General features: G+C 39.1%; 1 protein-coding gene across 1 annotated transcript; it reads right to left on the minus strand.

The window, feature by feature from the left end:
• On the minus strand, nt 1–23,942 carry LOC132186774 (YTH domain-containing protein ECT4). The gene is made up of 7 exons (XM_059600833.1): nt 23,439–23,942; nt 23,169–23,343; nt 7,920–7,996; nt 7,324–7,830; nt 2,003–2,542; nt 1,193–1,405; nt 1–533 (listed from the first exon to the last, which is right to left on the minus strand). Exons 1-7 carry the CDS (start codon nt 23,484–23,486, stop codon nt 180–182), a joined length of 1,914 nt encoding a protein of 637 aa, XP_059456816.1. The 5' UTR covers nt 23,487–23,942; the 3' UTR covers nt 1–179.
• Nucleotides 23,943–24,211: the final 269 nt, after the last annotated feature.

The raw sequence follows: 24,211 nt of genomic DNA on the forward strand, positions 1-24,211 counted from the left end.
GGAGCACTCAGAATGCACATATCATAGAAAACCCTATCAACTTCGTAAAACTTGTAAGACCTTTTCATTTTGACATCTTTTAACAAAATGATTTTGGAACAAACAAAATGAAGTAGAATCCATGTCTGTCGTAATCACATATGAAGTACAGCAAAAGCTCCCACCATTCGTATGTTGCCCTAACTGGTAAGTGCAGAAGAGACAGCTGCCGCAAGAGAATCTTCAAGTATGAAGGCATCTGAAGCAGAAGATCTTTCTGTAAGAGTTACTTCTTTACTGCCCTCATCCATTCGAACAACTTGAGCAAAGCTCTTCGACATCTGCTTAATGAAATCACCGGATAACGCAACAGCATTTCTGTGTTCACTATCTCCAACTACTCCAACACCAATCAGCCCCACTTGCTGTTTCGCCTTCCTTTCTTGCATCGCTTTCTGCCGCTCTTCGTAGAAATCAAAATCATCTAGAATGGACATCTCTGTTTCATAATTCTTCAAAATGTTCAACATCTCAATACCTTGCTCTAATTTCACCTGCAGTATTTTAATTCAAACAGAGGTGCAGAAACAGTAGCTGTAAGCAACTAAAAGCACAAAAGACATAATCTAAACACACAGTATACAAGAGATACACCTAGCTAGAAGAAGAAAAAATATCAAGAGAAACATGATAGCTAGAAATATTTAAATCAAAGGCAGATGCCTAATGGTAAAGAGTCTTAAAGAAAAAATCCTTTAGTTCCTCCACATCCATTTGTAGTCCTCAAAACCCCGATAATTTCTCTCTCCATATCAAAACCTTCTTTTTCTTTGATTGCAAGTTATACACACACTAAAGGTGCCCTTTGAGTTAGAGCTCATTGGAATATTTTAAATCTTTTTTTTTTATATATCGTAGGAGAACTTTACTCAGATTAATTGCACGTTGCAAACGTATACTGTACAACAATCCTCACCGTTAATCAAACTCCTACAAGTAACTGACCCCACCCGTCAGAACCAGTTACCAGGTAATCCAGGAGCTTTCACCCCTGACGGGCTTATTTTAAATCTTATTATGGAACCAAAGAACAATCAGCAACCACACCTTCCACCCTCAGCCCAGTGGCAATAATATCAAATCCTATCATGGAACTAAAGAACAATGGATTCCTATATTGGCAAGCATCAAAAGAGTTCTGCAAAACTCCTACCTCCTGGGTGTCTCGACTATTAGTTACAGGCTTGTTGTCATTATTCTCAAGAACAATGTGACGGAACTGACTATTTGGCACATCTTTGATTATATGCCACTTGACAACAAACTGCCCACTCCATTTATCTTGCTGCCAGTAATCCACACTCTTGTCAAAATCAACAGGTCCAAGCATTTCAGCCACTCCACAGAACTGAGCACTGGCATTCACCTGCAAATAATTGCAACATATATATGGGTGCTTTTAAGGCATATCAATATCCTGCCAAAATAATAGGCATAAATAAAAAAATAAATAAAAAAATAAAAAATAGAAAGCACTCTCAAAAAAAGTACATCAAATGCAACAGAATCTACAGCCAAGCACTCTCCCATCCCATGGCACCACCAGTAGCATACAACTTCTCAAGTCCTCATTAATCTCTTCAAAGTTCAACATAAATGGTCAAACCCAAATCCATTGTCTATTTTCAATGCAAAAATAATGCAAGTCAAAAAACTCTTGGGCAGGAATCCTTTCCTTGCAAAGGACATGATACAACAGTGGTTTCAACCATAACAACTAAAATGATGCACATGGAACTCAAAATGCTTGACAAAGGTAGACCAAATAAGCTCATCGCATTTCTTTCAGAAAAGTACACGTAACCCCTAATTTATGCCACCAGCCGAAAATCGCCTAATGATATTTCACTGGTTCTTCACCAGCCCTAATTGACAGCAATTATTCCGCAGAAAATATTATCACAAAATATACATACCAAGCTATGTTCTTTTCCCTTAAAAAACTTGATGATCAGATATTTACCGAAAAGAATAGGAAGACCGGGCAAGTATCTTGCTTCTCCTTGGCTTCACGATAAGCGGCATCCAATTTTCTATTCCCATTTGGTGTGCTGGCCCAGACACCATATTTAATACTCTTGTGGACATTATCTTCACTGTAAGACTTAATGATGAAGAACTTGGCATCCTTGAACTCGGTGACAAAATCTGGCCGGTTGTATGAATTATCTGGGATGTTGGCAGTAGATGTGCTCCTCTTATTATTGTCAATTGAACAATTATTGTCAGCTGTTATTTGACTCTTTGGCTTTGAGGCTCTTGGTCCTCGGTTCTGCTCACTAAGGATATCAGGAGTACCATTACAATTGCATAGAGAACCACTACCCCTGAGATGTCTTCTGCTATTTTCAATTGAAAGCCAGCTCCGACTGTTTGCTCCCAAACCGGAAATCGATGCACTTCCAAAGCTAGAGCCCTGATTGAAACCACTGGGCAGATAGCCTCTATTATAGGAGTTTGAGCCAGATCCCAACCCATACAATGACTTTTGCTGTTGAGAAGCCTGAAGAAAATTACATAGCATTGTCACTTTAGATTACACTTTATTTCACCTAAGTTCAGATGTCAATGAAAGATAAGCAAACACTGCAGTCACAAAGAAAGACAAGGATGGCAATCAAAGCATTAATGACGTCCCACTACAAAGGCTCAAGTTGGATCTTCCATTCTTCTTCTTTTTTTTTTGATAAGTAATAACCAGTCTTATTAAAAGCGTAAGGCGCCCCAAATTACACCGGGAGTACACAATAGGATCACCTAACTAGAAAGGGAAAAACAAACAAGAAAATCATCGTAGCTAATTGACACTGGAAAGACATGCGCAACAGTCCAAAGGTACAAAGTACGAAAACAAGAGGATAAAATGTCTTCCAAGGATCCCTCCAAGTCCTCAAAGCACCTATTATTTCTCTCCCTCCATAGCCACCAAAAAAGCAAGTAGGCACTATCTTCTAGACCGCAGCACTCCTCCCCCTCCTCCCTGTAGACCGCCAACAGGTGAACAAATCGGAAACCCATCTCTGCAACACCCAAGACAACCCAAACCGACCAAAAAAGGCACTCCACAAAGCATAAGCTACCGCACAATGAAGAAAAAGATGATATATTGTCTCCTCACTTCTCTTGCACATACAGCATTTGTTCGTCACAGTCACATATCGCTTCCATTCTTCAATTCTTCAATTCTATTTAGATAAATTTGGCACTCCAGGTTTGAATCCTATCAAATTTCATGATGAGTGACAGTGCTGTCATTTTAGGACAGCACTGTATGTTGTTTTTTCATTTGCAGAAAAGAAAAGTAATAAGTACCAATCCCCATACCGATAAATAATTTTTAGAAGCATTGATTAGTAATTCAAAAGTTTCCCAGAAAAATGGAGACATTCAACTCTTAATTTTCTTCTTGATTTACTTACATTTTTCTTTTTCTTTTTCTCTTTAATAAATTCCCATCATTATTTGAAATGAAGGGCTGCGGGTGGGATATATTAAAATGAGTTTGATCTATACCATAGATGACTTATATCATAGACAAATTCTCCCCTTGAGAAAGGTTCCAGCCTTACTAAAGGCAGGCGTCCTACTGAAGGGCTCTCCCCTACAAGTAGGTCCCTGCTCTACAGCAGCAAGGCAAGGATCGGCCCCCTAATGTCAAGCATGTTGAAGATAGAAACTATTTTATTCTCTCCCTAATTTTATTCTGATTTTATTTACTCTATTATTCTGATTGTAATCTCTTAATATTTGCTTTCCTTAATAAGCTTCATATTCTCTACTATTTAAAACTATGTAACTCTATGGAATAACATCATCGAATAAGAGTATTTTCTCTTCTTCTCTTCCTTCATTATTCTTTTCTTCCCTCATCGAGAAAACATTTTGTCTCTTACTTTCTTTGAAACACAACCATATTTCTCTTCATCCCAAACTCCTCTCTAGGGAAAAGTATGAGTGAAGAGGATTTTTTGACCATGTTATGGAGAAACAACAGCTTACTAATGAGTTTCCTACTGAACTTATTGATAAGTCATCGACATCACCTATAGAAGAGTTGAGAGTTTATTCCAGGTGCCAAAAATCGTAAGACTATTCTTGATGCTATATGACAAGCACCTGATCCTGACTACTTATATGAATCTTGATATTCTTGATATTAATTATGTAATGCCTATTTTCGATGATATTAATCTTCCCATTATACAATACAAAGGAGTAAGATCATGCACACACCATCCCATATTTGTTTCCTATCAGCACCTTTCACCATCATATTGTTCCTTTGTGTCCAAATTGTCATCTACAGGAGGCACTCAATGATCCAAAGTGGTGGATGGCAATGAAAGAAGAATGAAAGCTCTTCACAAAAACAAGACTTGGGATCTTGTTAAATTGCCTAATTCGACCTTTGGATGCAAGTGGGTGTTCACTGTCAAGCATAAGGCCGATGGCTCTGTGGAATAATACATGGCTGACTTGTTGCAAAAGGTTTTACATAAACCTATAGGATTGACTATGAGAAAAAATTTGCTCCAGTACCAAAGATAAACTCAATTAGAGTTCTACTTTCTATAGCAGCAAACTTGGATTGGCCTCTCCACCAATTTAATGTAAAACAATGCATTTCTTCATGGAGATCAAGAAGAAGTATACATGGAAATTCCTCCAAGACTGGAAGGTTCATCCTCTATGGGAAAAATGTGCAAACTAAAGAAAGCTTTGTATGGCCTAAAACAATCTTTAAGAGCATGGTTCAAGCGGTTTCCTGGGCTATGCAGAGATTAGTTACAAGCCAAGTCAAGCTGATCATAAACTTTTTATTAAACATTCCACTGAAGGAAAGGGAACAGCATTGATTGTGTATGTTGATGTTACAAGTATGCTTTTACTTTTAGCATTGTAATATGAGTGAGGAAGGGAAGGAAATGAAGCTACATCCTAAGAGCAGGAAAGAGATTTTTATACTATCTACTATCAACCATATCCTATTAGTTAGAATATTCCCTAGCTTCCTCTAAACCTATAGAACAGAGGGCGGTCGTAGATCAGAGAACTCGCCTTATTCCACTACCAGCACAAGAAGTAGCTCTCGTTCCTTCTTGTGCTTGTAGTTCCATAAGGCTTCCTTACTGCTTTGCTTATTTGTACGAGCTAGTAGTTTGAGTAGTAACGGGAAATGATGATAAGGATATACAGAACTTAAAACACACTTGCCAACAAATTTGAAATAAAAGACTTGAGCAGTTTGAAGTATTTTCTAGGCATCGAGGTCGCAAGGTCAAAACATGGAATATTTATCTCCCAAAGAAAATATATCATTGATCTTCTCAATGAAACAAGATTGCTCGGATGTAAAGCCAATGATAATACAGTGGAGGAAAATGTTAAGTTGGGAGAAACTGGTAAGAGTCCTCTGGTGGGTAAGGGTAGATATCAATAATTGGTTGGCCAGTTGATTTATCTATCTCACACCCGCCTAGACATTGCATATGTTGTTAGTATAATGAGTCAATTTATGCATTCTCCACGGGAGCCTCATATGAAAGTAGTTTGCAAAATCTTCATTACTTAAAATCCTCACCAGGTAAGGCACAATTGTTTTTCCGACATGATCATTTGAAAATAAAGCCTATACAAATGCAGATTGGGCTGGTTCGATTATGGATCAACAGTCCACAGCAATATATTGTACATTTGTGGGAGGTAATTTGGTTACATGCTGTAATAAGAAGATGTGAAATATTATGGTTGAAGATACTCTTGAAAGAGCTTGGGTTTGATTCCAAGGATTCTATGAGATTGTATTGTGACAATAAAGTGGTAATTAATATTGTTCACTATCCAGTCCATCATGATCAAACCAAGCACTTTGAAATTGATCTGACACTTTAAAAAATAAAAACTCCAAGCAGGTATCATCTGCACACCATATGTAAAGGTGGGAGAATAACTTATGAATATCTTGACAAAGTAGTGTCTAGCAATGTTCTTCATTCAGCCTTATGCAAGTTGGACATGTGAGACAACTGCCTCAGCTTGAGGAGGAGTGTTGAAGATGAAAACTATTTTATTCTCTCGCTGATTTTATTTACTCTATTATTATGATTGTAGTCTCCTAATATTTACTTTCCATACAAAGCTTTGTATTATCACCTATTTAAACCTATGTAACCGTATGGAATAACATAATTGAATAAGAGTATTTTATCTTCCTCTCTTCATTCGTTCTTCTTTTCTACTAAGCAATGGAAGCCTCCACTTGTGAAAGCAAGAAGATCAGATCAATTGAAAGCGAACCTTGCTTTCATTTGAGAGTTTACTCATCCGATCCAAAAGTGGGCTGCTAAGGAAGTTCTTGAGTAGAAATCAGTACTACAGTTCCAATACTAGATAAAATAAAAAATAAAAACAGAAGTCATTGGGCAATGTTTTGGACCAACACATGGCAACTCCAATCAAGCATATATAGGGAAATCCTGTTACATATGAGGGTTACACCTAACAAGTACATTGCATTATAATTAGCATTATTTTTTAAAAAATTTCTTTTGTTTTGATTGGTAAATAATTCAGACCCCAATGGAACTTAAACTCATGACCTCATCAACCATTCCATTCACTGTGAAAATGCCATCTAGCCCAAAGGCTATTCTGGCCATCAACTACGAAAAAAAAAAAAAAAGGAAACAAAAGCATATTGTATAGTTTGCAAGCTAAAATTTTGGCAAGTTTTTATAAACCTGAATCTCAGTGCAATCCTAACAAAGAATGGTGTTAGAAAAATATTATCTTTCTGTTAGTCTCTTTAATTTTTTGATATGTAAATGTTTTCATTAGTCTAAAGCAATAAAGGCAGTCGGAAAAAATAAGTTTGAGTTATCTATTGGCTTTACTAATTCTAATGCACTTAGTCCAACTTGCAGACTCGCATCCTGAAAAAACAAGCATAACCTTCCAAACAATATTTTGACATTATGCATATATGGCCAATGTCTTTTTCATTGCATGAAGACAGTCCACCAAAATAGCTATGTGGCTTCTAATGTAAATGCTTAGAATAAATTAAAAACTGAGGCAGAATACAAGTAATCAGGACTTGAAAAATCTCAATTGGAAAATATAACATTTTGCACCTAGAGTAATATCTAAATTTTCCCTTTGCCCTCACTTTGGTAGGAGAAAAGGAACCAATGTCTGCTATATTGTCAGTTAAGAAAAAGTAAAATAAAACAAGATCTTCAAAAGAATGTCCACAAACAGAGATGCATATGTAAGAGAACAAACCATTCCAACATTCTGTCCAAATGATCCAAGTGGGCCAATAGGCTGTGGAGATACTGGTGGTGAGAATGGCATCAAAGACCTCTGCCTGTCTGAAGGTTTAGACCAATCCGACCAAAGTCCTCCAGATCTTAACCCATCAACTCCTTGCTGAGAATCATGATAACCTAGACCACCAGGGAAGCTGCCTCTGTTGAAGGATCCCACAGGAGGATAAGCAGGCCTTTGTCCAAAAATCATTCTATCACATTGTTGGTCAACACTTACTAAGCTGGTCAGCTCTGACTGTGAAACTGGAGTTGGTGAAGTAAGGTATGGCATGCTAGGAGGAACTAACTGCTGGTAATAAGGTGGCCCAGAGAATGGAAATTGCTGGGGGGAGTATATTTGTGCATCTCCACCTACAGAAGGCAAAGGTGTTGTGACTGGGGAATATGGTCCATATGGCATTTGTGGATTGTAGCCATATCCAGAATGGAACAGAACAGAAGGATTGTCATTGTAGACACCCTAATTAAATTCCCAATAAAAAAAGAAAAACAGTAAGTTTAATCTGAGAGAGGACATGCTAACATGAGGAGGAGAGAAAAAATACTTACAGGGGATCCGATTTCCAATCCCTCAGCATTGACGTATGGAGAATATTCATCCCATTCACCATTGGCACCATCATAACCTGGAGTTCCATCACCCAGATAAGAAAATGGAACTTCCTTTTCTAAAAGTGTTAAGTTTTTTTTTATTTTTGATTAATAAGTAGTGTCGGTAAGATAAAGCATAACCACAGGGATACAGTAATACATTGCCATTTAGCCTCTAACCATAATAAGAAACTTGTTCATTCTCCATAACAAATAAATCTTAAAAGCTTGATCCTATTTACAGGACTAATGATCCTGACTCGATATTCTATCATGTAATATTATGCTCCTTCAAATTATCCAATTTTCACAAATTAAATACATTCATTACCTAGATTGAAAGGATAAAGAAATTCATAAACTCAAATTTCAGTGCCCCAATGACTAACTAAAATTTCTTAACGCAAACCAATTACAAAAGAAACAACCTTTTTTTTATTTTTTTTTTGATAAGTAATTACAAAAGAAACAACTTTCAGCCCAAAGTCTAAATCTAACAACTGGTTTTTCTATATTCAGCTATTGGATATAGATATCTGCAAATTTCATAAGAATTCAGAATTAATTACACTATAAGCAAACTTCAAGTTTGATGTACTGCACCTACACCTACACACATCCAGACAAATTAGTATTAGATGATTGTATTAAAAAAAAAATAGGAAAAGAAAAGAAAGAAAGGAACCCAGTATCACTGATTTTCTTTTTCCTATTTTTTTTATTAAGTAATAGAAATATCATTAAAAGAACAACCAAGATATACAGGAAGTATACAAGAGAAATGCATATTTAAAAAGAGAAAAAAAAATAACAAGAAAAATCATTAAAACTAATCACCAATGGAGCTAAAAACACAGCTGTCCCAGTATTTAGAACAAAATAAAATAATTTGGACTTAAGCTCCTCCCACGTCCTCTCTCGGTCCTCGAAATTTCTATCGCTTCTTTCCCTCCAAAGGCACTACAAAAGGTGAAAGGGAACCATTTTCCACACGATAGCACTATGAGAGCAACCAACTATCCACCAGCAAGCAAACAAATCAACCACCCGGCTAGGTATAACCCAAGATAGCCCAAAGTGAATGAAGAAAGGATTCATAAGGCGCAAGAAACCTCACAATGGAGAAGAAGATGGTCCACAGACTCTCCATTCCTCCTTCATATGTAGCACTTATCAAACACGATGACATGATGCTTCCTAAGGTTGTCTATGGTAATGATCTTTCGTAGAGCCACTAACCAAGTGATAAAAGCCACTGTCAAAGGAACCTTTGTTCACTAAATACTCTTCCAAGAAAAATGAATGTCATCATTACGTACAAGGACCCTGAAAAGAAGCTAACATTGAACATCCTTTTGTTTGAAGGGGCCCACCAAAACTCGTCTTGCCCTTCTCGTCTCACTTAATAGGAATACAACAAATTGAAGAATGAAGCCAAGACATCCACCTCCCAATCGTGAACTGCTCTAATGAAGCTTACATTCTACTAAGGGAAACTATTAGAAATATCCAAATGAACTGCAACCGAAGCATCCTTCACAAAAGCAATACTACATAAATCCAGGAAATCTTCCTTAAGGGCCATCTTCCCACACCACACATCATCTCAAAATCAGATTTTACAGCCATATCCCAGCTCAAATTTAGTACAACTAGAAAACATTCTCCAACCACTCATAATATTCTTCCATAGCCTCACCCCATACAGCCTAGGGGAATCAATAGAACACTACCCACCCGAAGAACTACCAAATTTAGAATCCACAACAACTCTCCCCCATGCCTCTCTCATGCACATTGCTTCACAATCATTTTCCTAAAAGAGCACAATTAAACATCCCCAAGTTTCGAATCCCAACCCTCCCTCAGAAATTGGAGAGTAAACCTCGGACCAACTAACCAATTAATATTTGAACTCTTCATCTATTCCACCCCATAAGAAATCTCGATGGAGTTTCTCTATGCGATTTGGCACACCAACAGGAAAGGGGAAAAGAGACATGAAGCATGTAGGTAAATTGGAAATTGTGCTCTTTATAAGGATTATTGTTCCACCCTTAGACAAAGACATCTTTTTCCAATTAGCCAACTGACACTCAAATCTTTTTCTACTACACCATCTCAAATAGACTTTGCCTTGTAAGAGAACCCTCGTGGAAGACCACGATACTTCAGAGGCAAAGAGAAAACCTTACAACCCAAAATGCCAGCTAGCCTATCTACATTATCCACACTACCCACAAGAACCAATTATGACTTAGCTAGGTTAACCTCAAACTTGAGACAACTTCAAAACATAAGAATAAACCACACATATAGCAAAGGTATCGTCCGCGAACAACAGGTGTTATATATTAACCACACCAGAGTACTTAGACCCCGCAGAGAAGCCTAAGAGAAGACCCCTATCAACAGTTGCAAAAATCATTTTACTTAAATGTCTCAATGATAATAACAAATAGAAAATTAGACAAGGGGTCTCCCTGTCTCAATACATGAGAGCTATTGAAGAAACCAAATAAATTGTCATTCATCAAAACGGAGAAGCACACCGAAGAGATGCAATGCGATATCCAAGAGCACAATTTCTCTCCAAATCCGCACCTTCTCAACCAATACAATAAGATTTATCAATTGACATGATCATAAGCCTTCTCAATATCCAGCTTGCAAAGCAGCCTTGGTTCACTAGATTTGATCCTACAATCCATTCTTCTTTGCTATTAGCACTGAATCAAGGATTTGCCTACCTTTAACAAAGGTATTATGGGATTCGAAGTAATCTTCTCCATGACCTTTCTCAACCTATTGGTAAGGACTTTGGCAATGACCTTATAACTCCACTCACAAGACTAACAAGCCAAAAGCTCTTAAGATTAATAGCCTCAGATTTATTCGATTTGAGAGCAATGAACGTGGCATTAAGGCTTCTTTCAAACTTACTATAATCATGAAAGTCATGGAACACCTCCAGAATGTATGTATTGATCACATTCCAACAAACTTGGAAGAAAGCCATAGAAAACAATCAGGACATGGGGCCTTATCACTGTCCATATCTTTCACCACCTCTACGACCTTTGTCTCCACAAACGGATGCTCTAACCAAGAGGCCTCCTCCACATATATAGAGTCGAAAGCAAGGCCATCCAGCTTGGGCCGCCAGATTCCCCCAATGTATCACTAGGAAAATGGGTGACATTGAAATCACCTCTAATGCACTACAGCATATCCCACCAACTAATTAGGCCAGCTAACTCCTCCTAAAGAGACCTTCTAACGCTATTAGAATTAGGCCCATAAACTCCCACAAAAGCCCAAGCAAAGCCATCTTCTACATCTCTAAATGAACAAGCACTAACAAGCTCCCCACACACTCTTCAATCTTATCCACAACCCTCCTATCCCACATAAGCAATATTCCACCGGATGCCCCTCTTAAAGCCGAGTAACACCAATCCACATGTTGACATCCCCACAAGCTTCACACAACATTGCTAGAAATGAGCTCCAGTTTAGTTTCCTGCAAGCAAATAATGTCTGCCCTCCATTGCCTAAGGAGGTTTCTAACTCTCAAATGCTTGTCACCCTCATTCAACCCTCACATTCCAAGAAAACAACCTCCACAACCCTTTCCGACCACAGCAAGCACGGCCATTGTTTACATAATAATTAATGGAACAGGATAACCTTCTTAGTTCTTTATTAACTTTTTTCGCCTAGGTTCAAACAAGAACCTAATCCCTGCTCAGAATTGCTCACTTCAATGGCCACACTAAAGCAAGGTGCTCCTCTTCAAATGATCGTGCAAAAGCCCCACAAAATAGCAAATCTTCTTTACTATATGAAAAACCCAGGTTGAAGGCAACGTCCCAGCTTTTTTCTTATTCTTTACTATTTGGACAGAACTTCAATTGAGTGGGCTCCACCTCCGAGAACATATCCAGTTCCAAACAAGGCGAGTAACAATGGTGTCACACCTACCCACTCCCCCCACAACACCCCCAACCAACTCAAAAAACTCAACACCTTTATCCTTACTTTTCCCCTTCACCGCTTCTTTGGGATAAGAGAAACCCCCCTTGGCAACAACAGCCCATTTTGGGTTAGCCAGCATAGCGCTCGATTTGGAAGAGAGAGCCTCTTCAAAAGAAAATTCTACGAAAAAATTGGAGGACTCCTTCACTTCGGAATCTCAAGAAACTGGACCCTCTACCCTGCCTTCTTGCAAACCCGAGTAGGCTCACCTCCAAAACTATTGTTAGTTCCCAAGGGTTCACCACTGAAAGCTCAGAAGAAAAGGGTACCAAATCAACCACTTCACCGACGAAATTTGTCGAGAGGGGAGGGATGACCGCGTTCTTTAACCGCAAAACTAGAGTAAGCAACTTGGACCAAAGGGTTCTAGCCAACAATAAGTCCACCAAAGGAGTCTGTAACGCATTCTCTAGAGCAAACTTGGCACCAACGACCGACAGCAAATCCATCAAAGAGCCACAAGAGGGTTGACGGGTTCTTACCACTAGCTACACTATTAGAAGAATCGGTAGACCTTGCTCTACGATTAGCTTGGTACCAGTGAGACCTCCTAACCTCTGCTTGCCTGAGCAGAAAAGGATCTCTCCAAACCGGAAACCAAATCGATTCTTTACCAGACACAAGGCCCTCCCCAGCCCATTTCTTCAATACCCACTTTACGATGGACTTATGAAATGGACGTGTCAAGTGTTGAAGGGGCTTAAAAATAATCTTCTTAACAGCCTAGGTAGGGCTGTAAAAAAGCCGAGCCTGGGCAACTAGTGCTTGTGCGAGCTCGGCTCGTTTGGTTTCTACCCAAGGAGAAAACCTTGTGTGAGCTCGGCTCGACACAAGCAAGATTTTTTAATTTTCTAATTTAGGTATAAAAAAAATTAAAAAATTAGAAAAAAAATAAATAAACCCATGGAGAAGATGGAGGCCATGGCAAAGGCCTCACTCGCCACCACACTTTCTCTTCTGGTTCTCGCCCATTTTCGAAGGCCTCACCAGCCTTTGACCCTACCTCTTTGTTTCTTCTTTGTAGATCCATGACTGAATGTGGGTTTCAGATGCCATGGTTGCAAGAGAGGAAAGATTTGAAAGTTAGCAAGATTGGGTGGGTGACATGATTTGGGTGTAACAGTTCATTTCAGATTTCACTGAAAAGGATGTTGCATAAAACAAAACAGAGAAAAAGAAAATTAATGAGAGCAAGAAAGAAAAACAGAGGTGTGTTGCATTATGGAAGAGAAATGACATATGTGGACTTTAGAAGATGGAAGGGTCAGATGTGGTGAAGAGTGACTGTCAGAATGGGGAGATGTGAAGTTAGCATAAGGAAGAAAAATGGAGCGGAAAAAATGTTCCAAAATTCCAATCAAGAAAGGAAGTGTTGTGTTCAAATGTAGCTCTTGAAAATGAACCAAAAAGCTCTTAAAAATGTGTCTTTTAGTGGCGTGTACAAATGAACGTAACTCAATAAAGAAAGGAAGTGGCTTGTACAAACTGAACCAAAAGGCTCTTAAAAATTCACCAAAAAAAAAAAGTAGAAAAAGGATACCGAGTATAATTATCGGAACATTATATACATCAAACAAAACAAAATATTAGGCTATATCAGTGTTTGGTTCATATCTAGTGTTACCTTTGGTTCAATTTGTACTAATAAGGAACCTATTTTTACTTTACAGAGAGAAGTACAACCTATTAAAAATCAGGCTATTACTACTTTTTAGTTACTGCTACTTATGGCAGGTCACATGTACCATTTTAATTTTATTTATTTATTTGTACAACTTAGGAATATCTCTTAATTATAGAGTTCATATGGGCCAGTTAACCTAATTTTAAAACTTTCTAATTAAATTTAGTCTCTAAGTTTTTATGTGATTTTAATTTAATATTTATGTTTGCAATAAATAAATAAATAAAGAGAATGCTACTTGAGAATGCTGAGTAGCATTTCTCTTTTGATAATTAGGTCTTTAGATTTTTCATTAATTTTAAATAGAACATTTCATCAATCTATCGTCCAATTAATTAACGATAAATCACACTACACCATATTTAATTTGTTAGATACTTAGATCATATTTAATCATTATATCTAAGCATCTAGATATTTAATCATTGTATACTTACGTGATTCATAAATTATGAATCATATTTATACTTAAATCACATGATCTATGATCATATAATAATTGGATCAACAGAGATATGATCATATCATAAAATGATGGTATGACGCAATGTTAGAATATATGATCTAACATTGTGCCATATGATCATATGATAATACTTGGATCATATGATCGTATGATTTAATGATCATATGATCGTATGATCATTTGATATAAATTCTAATGATAATACATACTTGATGCTATCATCTTATGATATGAATTCTAATGATAGACTTAATTTGTGATTATAAGAAACACATTGTTAATCCTAATGCTAATCGCTTAATTTAGGATTACACAGTATACCAATCACATTGTCATTGTATATAATTATATGAATAATAATAATAATAATAATAATCATGCTTAATTATTATTATATACTTAAGCTAAAATAAGCTACAAGTATTAACCAAAATTATGTGCTTATAATGGATCATACTTAATCATATGAATTGTTAGATCATATCACCTATTGTTGTTAGATCATACTTAATCATAGAAAATAAGCATTGTTGATATGAATCATATTATTATTACATTAGAGCATTCATAGTAGCCTCACCAAATTTTACTCACCAAAATAACGAAAAGTATACTTTTAGTTATCTTAACAACTTACTTTTTTAAAGCACCCCAACAGCCTTACTATTTTAACAATCCACTTTTACTATTCCATTTAAATATTCTTTTTCAAAGATTTGTATATTCTTTTTTTAACTATTAAAGGAAGAGAGAAACGAAAAGCAAAAAGGAATAGAGAAACGAAAAGCAAAAAGGAAGAGAGAGAAATGAGTTGTTTAAGCAATAGGTGAGTGAATAATAATTTTTAAATTTGATGAGTACTGTTCACCTCACTACTTTTTTTTGTTAAAGTGGTGAGCCTAAAAAGTGAATATTTAGGCCATTTTGGTTAAATTGCCTCACCAAAAAATAGTTTTAGTGAGGCTGCAAGGAGTGCTCTTATATAATAAAGATACATGGTGTCATATATATCACTTAAGATTTAATATCATATAAATTGTTATATCATATGTTCATATGATAATACTTAGATCATATCTTAGATCATATGATCGTATTGATCATTTGATATAAACTCTAATGATAATACATATGATCATATCATCCTATGATATCAATTTTAATGATAAGGGCCTTTCTAGCGAGACTTCCAATTTCCATGGTGGCCTTTTGGCCAGCATTGGATCTGGGGTTTCTACGTGTTCTATTGAAGCTAGCGGTGGTGCGGCGTGCTAGGGTTCAGTGTGCTTGTTATGGAACGCAGTTTCTCTTTTGAAGCTAAAACCTTCTGCCTTTCGGCAAAGGTTGGGTGTCTTATCCTTCGTCTGGAGGAAAGGAGAAAAGGATTCGTGGGGTACATTTTCACGAGCATTCAGTGTTCGTCGTGGTTGGTGGATACGGTGGAAGCGGCGATTCAAGCTCAGGTGAAGGAAGAAATCACCAAATCTTACCGTGAGGGTGATAAGGCCACGATGGTCCACAGGGGAGGTAATAAGGCCGGAAGGTTCTTTGAGGTGTTGGTGTTGGCTGAGGGTCATCGCAAGGGAGTCATTTGGCTTCCAAAGGGACGCTTTGGGAGGGGCTGGCGGCGTTTTGCGGGAGAGCTTCGGCAAACTGTTGGCAGCCCAGTTCAAATTGTCCGATACGGCGAAGCATGGGGTTCCATCTTCGGTGGGGCTTCTCATGGATGCTCCTTCTTTGGGGTCGATCCCGGGAGGTCTTTAGTGGATGTCCTTCGATCTACTCTGAGCGTCGAGGCGAGAGCAGTAGACTACAAGGTGTGTTACTCAAGGTCTCTCGATGTATTTCCAGGGTTGTCTTGCTTTGAATCGAAGTTTGACAGTCTTGGGTTGCGTTCTACCGTGGATTGCTTTGCGTTGGAGTGCTTGCCTACTCCTATGGTGGTGGCGGCTAGGTCTATGAGTTCGAGGAAGAAGAAGAAGGGTAAGATCGGTATTAGTGGGTTGTTGAGGCTTCTAGGGAAATCCAACGTAAGTTGGACCAGGTACGTGCTGGGGTTGCCTCGAAGCCCAATCGCAGGAGGAAAAGGGTTCATTTTTTGGGCCTAACCAATTTTGTTTTAGGTTGCGTTTCTGGGTCGGTCTTTGAAACAGGGTCGGGTCAAAACTCAGATCCGGGTCAATACTCGGATCCAAATCAAAACTCGAACCCAGGTCAAAAATCGGATTCGGGTTTGGAGCTGGGTTCGAATCTAGAATTTGTCTAGAATTCTTTGCCTTTGAAGCCTGTTTCTACTGTTGCGTCGCTTTTGGTGCCTTCTCAGGGGCTTCCTCTGGTCTCTGAAGCTGTTTTGGAGCCGTTGGCTAGGTCTTCTTTGAGTTTGCAGGTTACGGGTTTGGATTCCGGCAATGGGTCTTCCCCGGCGGAGTTCTCTCTCTCTCCGATGCGAGTTCTGGGCGAGTATGTTGGGTCTGCCGGTGATGGGCCTTCTCAGGGGGCTGCTCTGTTGTTGGATCCTAATTTTTTTGTCCCTTCTGTGGAGGATTTACCGGCAAGCCCTTTGCGCAGGGACTGGGAGGATTCTTTTTCTTCGGTGCCTAAAGCCCGCCTAGGTGCGCCTGTGTCTTCGGAGCTTTCTGATTCAGTGCGTCTTTCTGTTCTCAAAGAGGCCTTCTCTGTTCCTTGGGAGGTGGACTTTCCGGCAAGTCCTCTTTGCAGGGATAGGGAGGTTCCCTTTTCTGGGGGAGAGGAAACTCAGGTTGTTCGTCCTTCTTCTCCGGCAAAAGATTTGATTCGTCGTGGGTTCTTTGGTCCGAGAGCTGTCTCTCCCTCTCCGGTGGTGTTGAAGGAATCTTCCTTGTCTACTAAGGGAAAGGACCCTAGTCCGAAAGTCTCTCCCACTTTGCTGGTGGAGGTTCATGTAGGCTCTACTATCTCGCCTACCTTTGGGGTGGCTGAGCTGGGTCTTCATTCACCTGCTGCTACCTCTTTGCTCTCGCCTCAGGTCTGCACTTCTCTCTCGACTACTTCCCTTTCCGATGGGGCGGCTGAGATGGCTAGGAGTCTTAGCCATCCTTTTCCTCGCATGACAGAGAGTGGTACTCCCATTTATTCCTCTGTTTCCACGTCCCAACTGTGGTATACCCGGAGGGTGAAGGAAAAAGTCGCAAAGCAGCTACATAAGAACAAAGACCTGCTTGCCGAGGTTGTGGTTGATACTTCGGTGGAAGGGGAGGAGGACTATTCCGATAGGGTGCTTGATGCAGTGAACCTCGCTCCCGTTGTGGGGTTGCCTTGGGGAGGTGAAGATAAAAAACTTCAGGACCTTTTTTCCGTCATTGAAAAGAGGGAGCCCGTGGTTGAAGCTTCTGCTCCTAAGGTTAAGGGGATGAGGGAGCTCAAAAATCAGGATTGCTCCATCTCTCCGGTGAAGGGCCAGCGTCGGCAGGGATTTTTGGGGTCGAAAAATGCATTTTCCTTTCCCCCTGAGGTGCACTAGGGTTTTTCTTGGGTGTTTGGTTAGGCTCCTTGTATACTTTCTTGTGTACTTAAAGGTTTTTCTGGGTTTTCGGTTTGTTTTTTATTTTTTTGATAAGTAAAAAATATATATCAAAAGCGCAGAGGGGCGCAACCCATATACACGGGAAGTATACAAGAGAGCGCCTAAGAAGAGGAGAAATGAAAGAGGAAATCAGAGAAGCTAATTACTAAAGGAGCTAGCCAAGCGGCTGTCCAAGAGTAAAGAGTAAAGAAGAACAGATGAATCAATTCCTCTATAGTCCTAGTAGAGTTCTCAAAACATCTAGCATTTCTTTCAATCCATATACACCACATAAGACAAAGAGGAATCATCTTCCAAACTACCGCACTTCTAGCACGGCCTCCCGACCACCAACAAGAGAACAAGTCCCTTACTCTGCCAGGCATAACCCAATGCAACCCAAACCGACTGAAAATAGTGTGCCAAAGAGCTCTTGCGGTTTCACAATGGAGGAGAAGATGATCTACTGACTCTCCTGACTTTTTGCACATACAACACCACTCCACCACCACAAGGTTTCTCTTCCGCAGATTATCATGAGTCAAAATTTTGCCAAGGGCCGCGGACCACCCAAAAAAAGCCACTCTCAAAGGCACCTTAGAGCGCCAAATACTCTTCCAAGGAAACATCTCATGGCCAAAATTAGACAAGGCCTTGAAGAGCGACTTAACCTCGAATTTACCTTTCCTAGACGAGGCCCAGCAAATACGATCCACCGTACCTACAGAGATCTTGCACGAGTACAATCGCTCAAAAAAAGGAGCAACCAACTCCATCTCCCAATCCTGAACATGTCGCACAAAAGTGACATTCCACTCTATAACCCCACTCCTCCAAGTTAAATTGTCCTTCACCCAAGCTTCTTTGTGTCTTGCAATGCTGAACAGAGAAGGGAAAGCTTGCTTCAAAGGAGTTTCCCCACACCAAGTATCATGCCAGAAACGAACTTTCGAACCCGCCCCCACCTCAAACCTACACCCTTTGGCAAAGGAACTCCAACCTTGACGAATATGCTTTCATACACTCACGCCATGAGAACCCGAAACCTCCTTCGTGCACCACCCGCCTTCCTGTTCTTCGTATTTGGCTTTGATAACCTTGCACCAAAGAGCCTCACTCTCGTTCGCATATCTCCAAAGCCATTTCCCCAAGAGAGCTTGGTTAAACTGATGCAATTTTCGGATACCAAGACCACCGTAATATAAGGGACGGCAAACTTGATCCCACTTTACAAGATGCAACTTAGTCTCATCTCCCATTCCTCCCCACAAGAAATCTCTTTGGACCTTCTCAAGCCTTTTAGCTACACTCATGGGAATTGGAAACAAAGACAAAAAGTAAGTCGGAAGATTAGACAACGTACTCTTAATAAGAGTTAGACGGCCTCCTTTAGAGAGGTACATCCTCTTCCAACCTGCCATTTGACGCTCCATCTTCTCAATTACATCATTCCACATAATCGTGTCCTTATATGGCGCCCCCAGAGGGAGACCCAAATACTTCATGGGCAAATCGGCAACACTACACCCCAAGATATTAGCTAACACCCCAATGTTCTCCACCTCTCCAATAGCCACAATTTTAGACTTTCCAAGATTAACTCTCAAACCCGACACAGCTTCAAAACATAAAAGAATGAGGCGCACATACCGGATTTGATCGAGAGAAGCTTCACAAAAAATCAAGGTGTCATCCACAAATAAAGAGTGAGAAACCTCCAAATCCGAGACCACCCTATCTCCCACCGAGAAACCTATCAAAAGACCTTGGTCAACCGTAGCATTCACCATCTTACTCAACGCCTCCATGACAAGCACAAAAAGTAACGGCGAAAGGGGATCCCCTTGCCGAATTCCCCTCGAACTGCTAAAGAACCCTTCCGGAGAGCCATTCACTAGAATGGAAAATCTTACCGACATAATACACCATTCTATCCAAGCCTTCCACCTTTCCCCAAAACCACACCTATGCAGCAAGTACAAAACAAAGTCCCAACTTACATGATCATACGCCTTCTCCAGGTCCAACTTACAAATAACACCTGGCACCCCTTGCTTCATGCGACTATCCACACACTCATTTGCAATAAGAACCGAATCTAGGATTTGTCGTCCCCCTATGAAAGCATTTTGAGAGTAGGAAATAACCTTGCCCAAGACAGATCTCAATCTGAAGGCGAGAACCTTAGAAACAATTTTGTACACCCCTCCCACCAAGCTTATGGGCCGGAAATCCTTCATCTCTACCGCATCCGCCTTTTTAGGAATCAAAGATATGAAAGTAGCATTCAAGCTCTTCACCAACTTCTGTCTACGGTGGAACTCATCAAAAACCGCCATAACATCTTGTTTAACAACACCCCAACAAGCTTGAAAAAAAGCTTGTTAAGGAGTTTGGTTGTCGGTTTGTTAAGGAGTTTGGTTGGATTCCTTTGTATACTTTATTATGTACTTAGAGGCGCATTGCGCTTTTTTGATATATACTACATTACTTATCAAAAAAACATTTTAATGATAATACTTAATATGTGAATATAAGGCATACATTGTTATTGTTGATTCTAATGCTAATCACTTCATTTGGAATTATTCCAATCACATTATCATTGTATATGATATGATTATATGAATAATATCAAGTATCATAATTTTCATTAAATCATATTATAAACAATTCAAATTGCTGATTCAACTATCATTAGATACTTAATGGTTAGGTCCTTTAAGATATAACCATATGATTAACTTTTATCATTAAATTATATATTATATAGATATTTATAGATATAATTATTTAATTACAGTTTATAGATATAATTATATATTGTATACCAATTAATTATTGTTACTTAATAATTAATATACATTGATTATTGTTAAATTGTTACTTAATAAGTAATAAACTATATAAGTAATGTTTATTAATTAATTAATTAATTAATTAATATTTACATTTATTAATTAATAAATATATACGAGTCGTGGGAATAAGCGAGTCAAGCCTTATATGAGTTTGTTCACGAACCTTAAACAAGCAAGATAAGTTTTAAATGGGTACATATCGTTTAATAATCAAGTATAGTTTCATGTCCATGAACGGCTCCTTTAATAACTGAGTCACACCTAGGCCGAGCCCAGGCAAGCTCACAGGTAGCTTTGTTCATATACAACCTGTGGCCTAGGTTGTAAATCTTGGAATGGGCTTTTTAATACAAAATGGGTCCTAGAATCGTCCAGCTCAAATACATTCAGCCCCTCAATGACAAGCATCAAAGCTTGGTCTGTAAAAATAAAATCTGCATACCTTTCAAAAAAAAAATAAAAAATAAAAAATAAAATCTACATAGCATTCAATAAATACCGAGATCTTAACTATCATGATTTTCACAATAAATTGATAAAAGAAACATACCAGAATCCATAGCAATAAAATCTTCTTAAAACTTGATCTAAAAGCATAAACATTAGAAAACGGGTTTTCTCGCTTGACCTTCTTGAGATACATAAAAGTGATGGAAATTGCATATATTTATAGGGTAGAGAGAGGACCGGTTTCCTTAATTCACTGATAACTCAACTTTCCATCAAAGGAGAGTTAATTAAGATGGAAACCACTTCTCTTAATTAACCAACAATTTAAAAGGATTAGCATTAAATAACCTTATAACATTAGAAGTCTAATAAATTCTCATATGTGCCATGTCATGTGGGACATTAAATTCTTACATGGTCCACGTCCTCTTTGACTTTTTCCAACTAAAATCTCCATAATTGAAGTGTACCACAATAAACCACCCTAACAATTCTATCCTCCTCGTCTTACCTACTTCAGCACTAAAAGAGGAACTAGCCAAACCTCGAGGACAGCTCTTCTAACCCAACAAATCAAATGCAACGGCCCTTGCAAGGGGCTCAAACCTTGCATTACCCAAAGGTCCAAGGGGCTGAGGAACTCACCCGGCCTTCATCGATGCTAAGAAGCGCCCCTCCAGCTGCCCCATCTTTCCCACCACTTTTGAAAATGTTTTCTAGCCACCCCCTAACACCAACTCCTTGCCCATGGACCCCAGAGAAGAGCCTCCTGCCTCAATTGATGGCAAGCCAAACGTCTCAGAAGCTAGGCGATACTCCCCACACCAAGAGAAGACCTGAAGAAAGCCATCACCTTTCTCATCTTGGTGGCAAATATTTTCCATCCCCACCCTTCTCGCCCCTCCAAAATTATGATAATACCTCTACAGCCTCCCACCGCATACTCTGCCAGCTCTAGATACCGACATGATCTATTAGCCCCTCTCTAGACAATAAATGCCTTATTCCCCTCCCTTAATAAACTTTGTAACCTCTGTCTTACCAACTAACGACTCTGCCATGTTTTTAAGCTAGGCAACACTCCATTTACCCAACAGCACAACACGGGCTAGCCCTTGTCCTCTCTCCAACCGAAGAAATGATCCCCCTTCATCCATCGAGACCTCAAAAGCTTTAAGCTCAACATAAAACCAAATCACATAGCCCATTGTCAGCAATCTCCACCGAATACAACAATCACCCAACCCCATAAATGAAATGCAATAGAAACGCAAAAGAAGAAAGTGTTGGCACGTGCCTACATGCACTGACGAGGGAAGGGGGTGGGGAGGAAAGGAAGAAAATTCTATCAAATATTTTTGCACTACCACAATCTTTGGCATAACCCACAAAATCCTAGACAACGAGAAGATAAAAAAAGACCAAAGCCCCATGGAAATAAGGCAATGAAGTAGAAGATAACCAATTATCACCCAATTGCATTTGCAAGGAAAAAAAAAATCTAATAAAATCTTTCCATGCTTTCTTAGCTTATCCGCCATTTAAGATCTTACCCAAAGCCACTGACAGACAAAAAGGCACTTTTGGGAAATTTTTACTTGCCAAATCCTTTCCCATGTGTAGACAGCACCCAATCCCCACCTCAAACTTTCACAGCCGTCTTTTTCCTATTTAAGTCAGGAACTAAAGTAAGAGCGAAAACAAGACTTGATAAACTGAGTATAGCATATTAGCTATTAACCCACCTAGACAAGAAAAGAAGTTTCATACAGTGTGGCCTTAGTTTGTAGAAAACTATTAATTTCTCTTCATAATATAGAACTATGCATTTTCATTTTCAAAATAATCTCTTGGGATAACTTAAGGTGTACACAGCCCTGAGTGTATCCTAGTTATGCAACAAATTTTTTTAGAAAGTAAAACAAATTCATTAAAAAGCGCGGGATACAACTCAAGCACATAGGGAGTATACAGGAGAAAACACTCAGCAAATCAAGCAACAAATATGTATAGTATAAGCCTTCATACAAAAACAAAAGGATCCTTGTTGGATTACTCTGCAAAATGAAAATCCATTCTAAATAAAGCTTGAAAACCATACACGAGGAAGGTGATCACCACAAAGTGGCGTAATTTTAAGGCTTCCCCAGAGGAATGAAAAACTAACCTCGATAGTAGAAGGGCTGGGCCTGAGGAGCATAGACATCAGGTGGGTAAACAGCGCAATCTCCTCCTGAACCAAAAGAGCCTGTTTGACCTGCACCATCCCTTCGAGGGACCATTTTGGCAGCATCCTGAGAAGAGTTAGGGGAAACTGACCTCTCATTTTTCCCTGAATGAGGCTGAGAACATGTATACAGATGAAATATATCACTAAATATTTATCTCGATAAAAAAGGCAATAAAATGGAATAGATGGAAGGCGGTTGACAAGTACCAGTTCCTTCTTGTTATCTGGTTCAGCAGGTTTTTCTTCTGCATCCATGATCAGTATGCTCAGTGACTTAGTAGAGTCTTAGAAACACAGGCAGCTCAAATTATTGACCAACCAAACCTAAATTCTGGCATACGACACATGCGGATCTGGTCCAGATGAAGCCGACCAGGACAACCTGAGAAGTTCTCTGGGTCGCCGGTTCCGATGGTTGAGCTGCGTGAGTCGGATCTATTTCCGGTGACGCCACGCCGAGATGTTGAAGAGGAGAGATTGGCAGTGAATTGTTTTGAGATGGAGGTGTGATAGGATCCTCATTCTACGCTGGTTTTTCTTCTTCAAGGTAGCCAAATCGCTGGTTTTTCTTATCCAGTATCGTGCAGAGGCTGTGCGAAAAGTGGTTTTTCTTATCCGATTCTACCATGCGTGAATTCTAGATGGTTCAGGAAAGATCATTTGGCTTGGCTACAAGAGGTTGAAAGTCTGGAAAGTTCATTTTGTTGATGCAGGAAGTTGAAAAAGGAATTTGAAGAAGACAAGAGGTGTTTGGCTGCAAGATAGATCCACGCCAGGTGTGTGTTATTTTATTCCTATTCCAGTGCAAGGATGTACTTATCCTCATTTAAGGCTCTGTGTTTTTAGTCGTAGATCTGTTCTGTTTGGATACTTGTTTAAGATAATCTTAGCCCAGATTCTGCTATTCCGTGGATAGACATATTCTCATTTAGAGTTATGTTAGATAAAAGCATTTCTATTTTTCACTTTTTTACCTAGTG

Source organism: Corylus avellana, chromosome ca7 (assembly GCF_901000735.1).
Source record: "Corylus avellana chromosome ca7, CavTom2PMs-1.0".
Lineage (NCBI taxonomy): Eukaryota > Viridiplantae > Streptophyta > Magnoliopsida > Fagales > Betulaceae > Corylus > Corylus avellana.

What these genes read in the sequence shown, in the direction of transcription:
- LOC132186774 (XM_059600833.1), bottom strand. Translation starts at nt 23,486, where the DNA reads ATGGATGCAGAAGAAAAACCTGCTGAACCAGATAACAAGAAGGAACTG. An exon ending in TTGGACAGAATGTTGGAATG is followed by an intron (nt 2,543 to 7,323) that starts GTTTGTTCTCTT and finishes AATTTTCTTCAG; the next exon opens with GCTTCTCAACAGCAAAAGTC. An exon ending in ATAGTCGAGACACCCAGGAG is followed by an intron (nt 534 to 1,192) that starts GTAGGAGTTTTG and finishes AAAATACTGCAG; the next exon opens with GTGAAATTAGAGCAAGGTAT.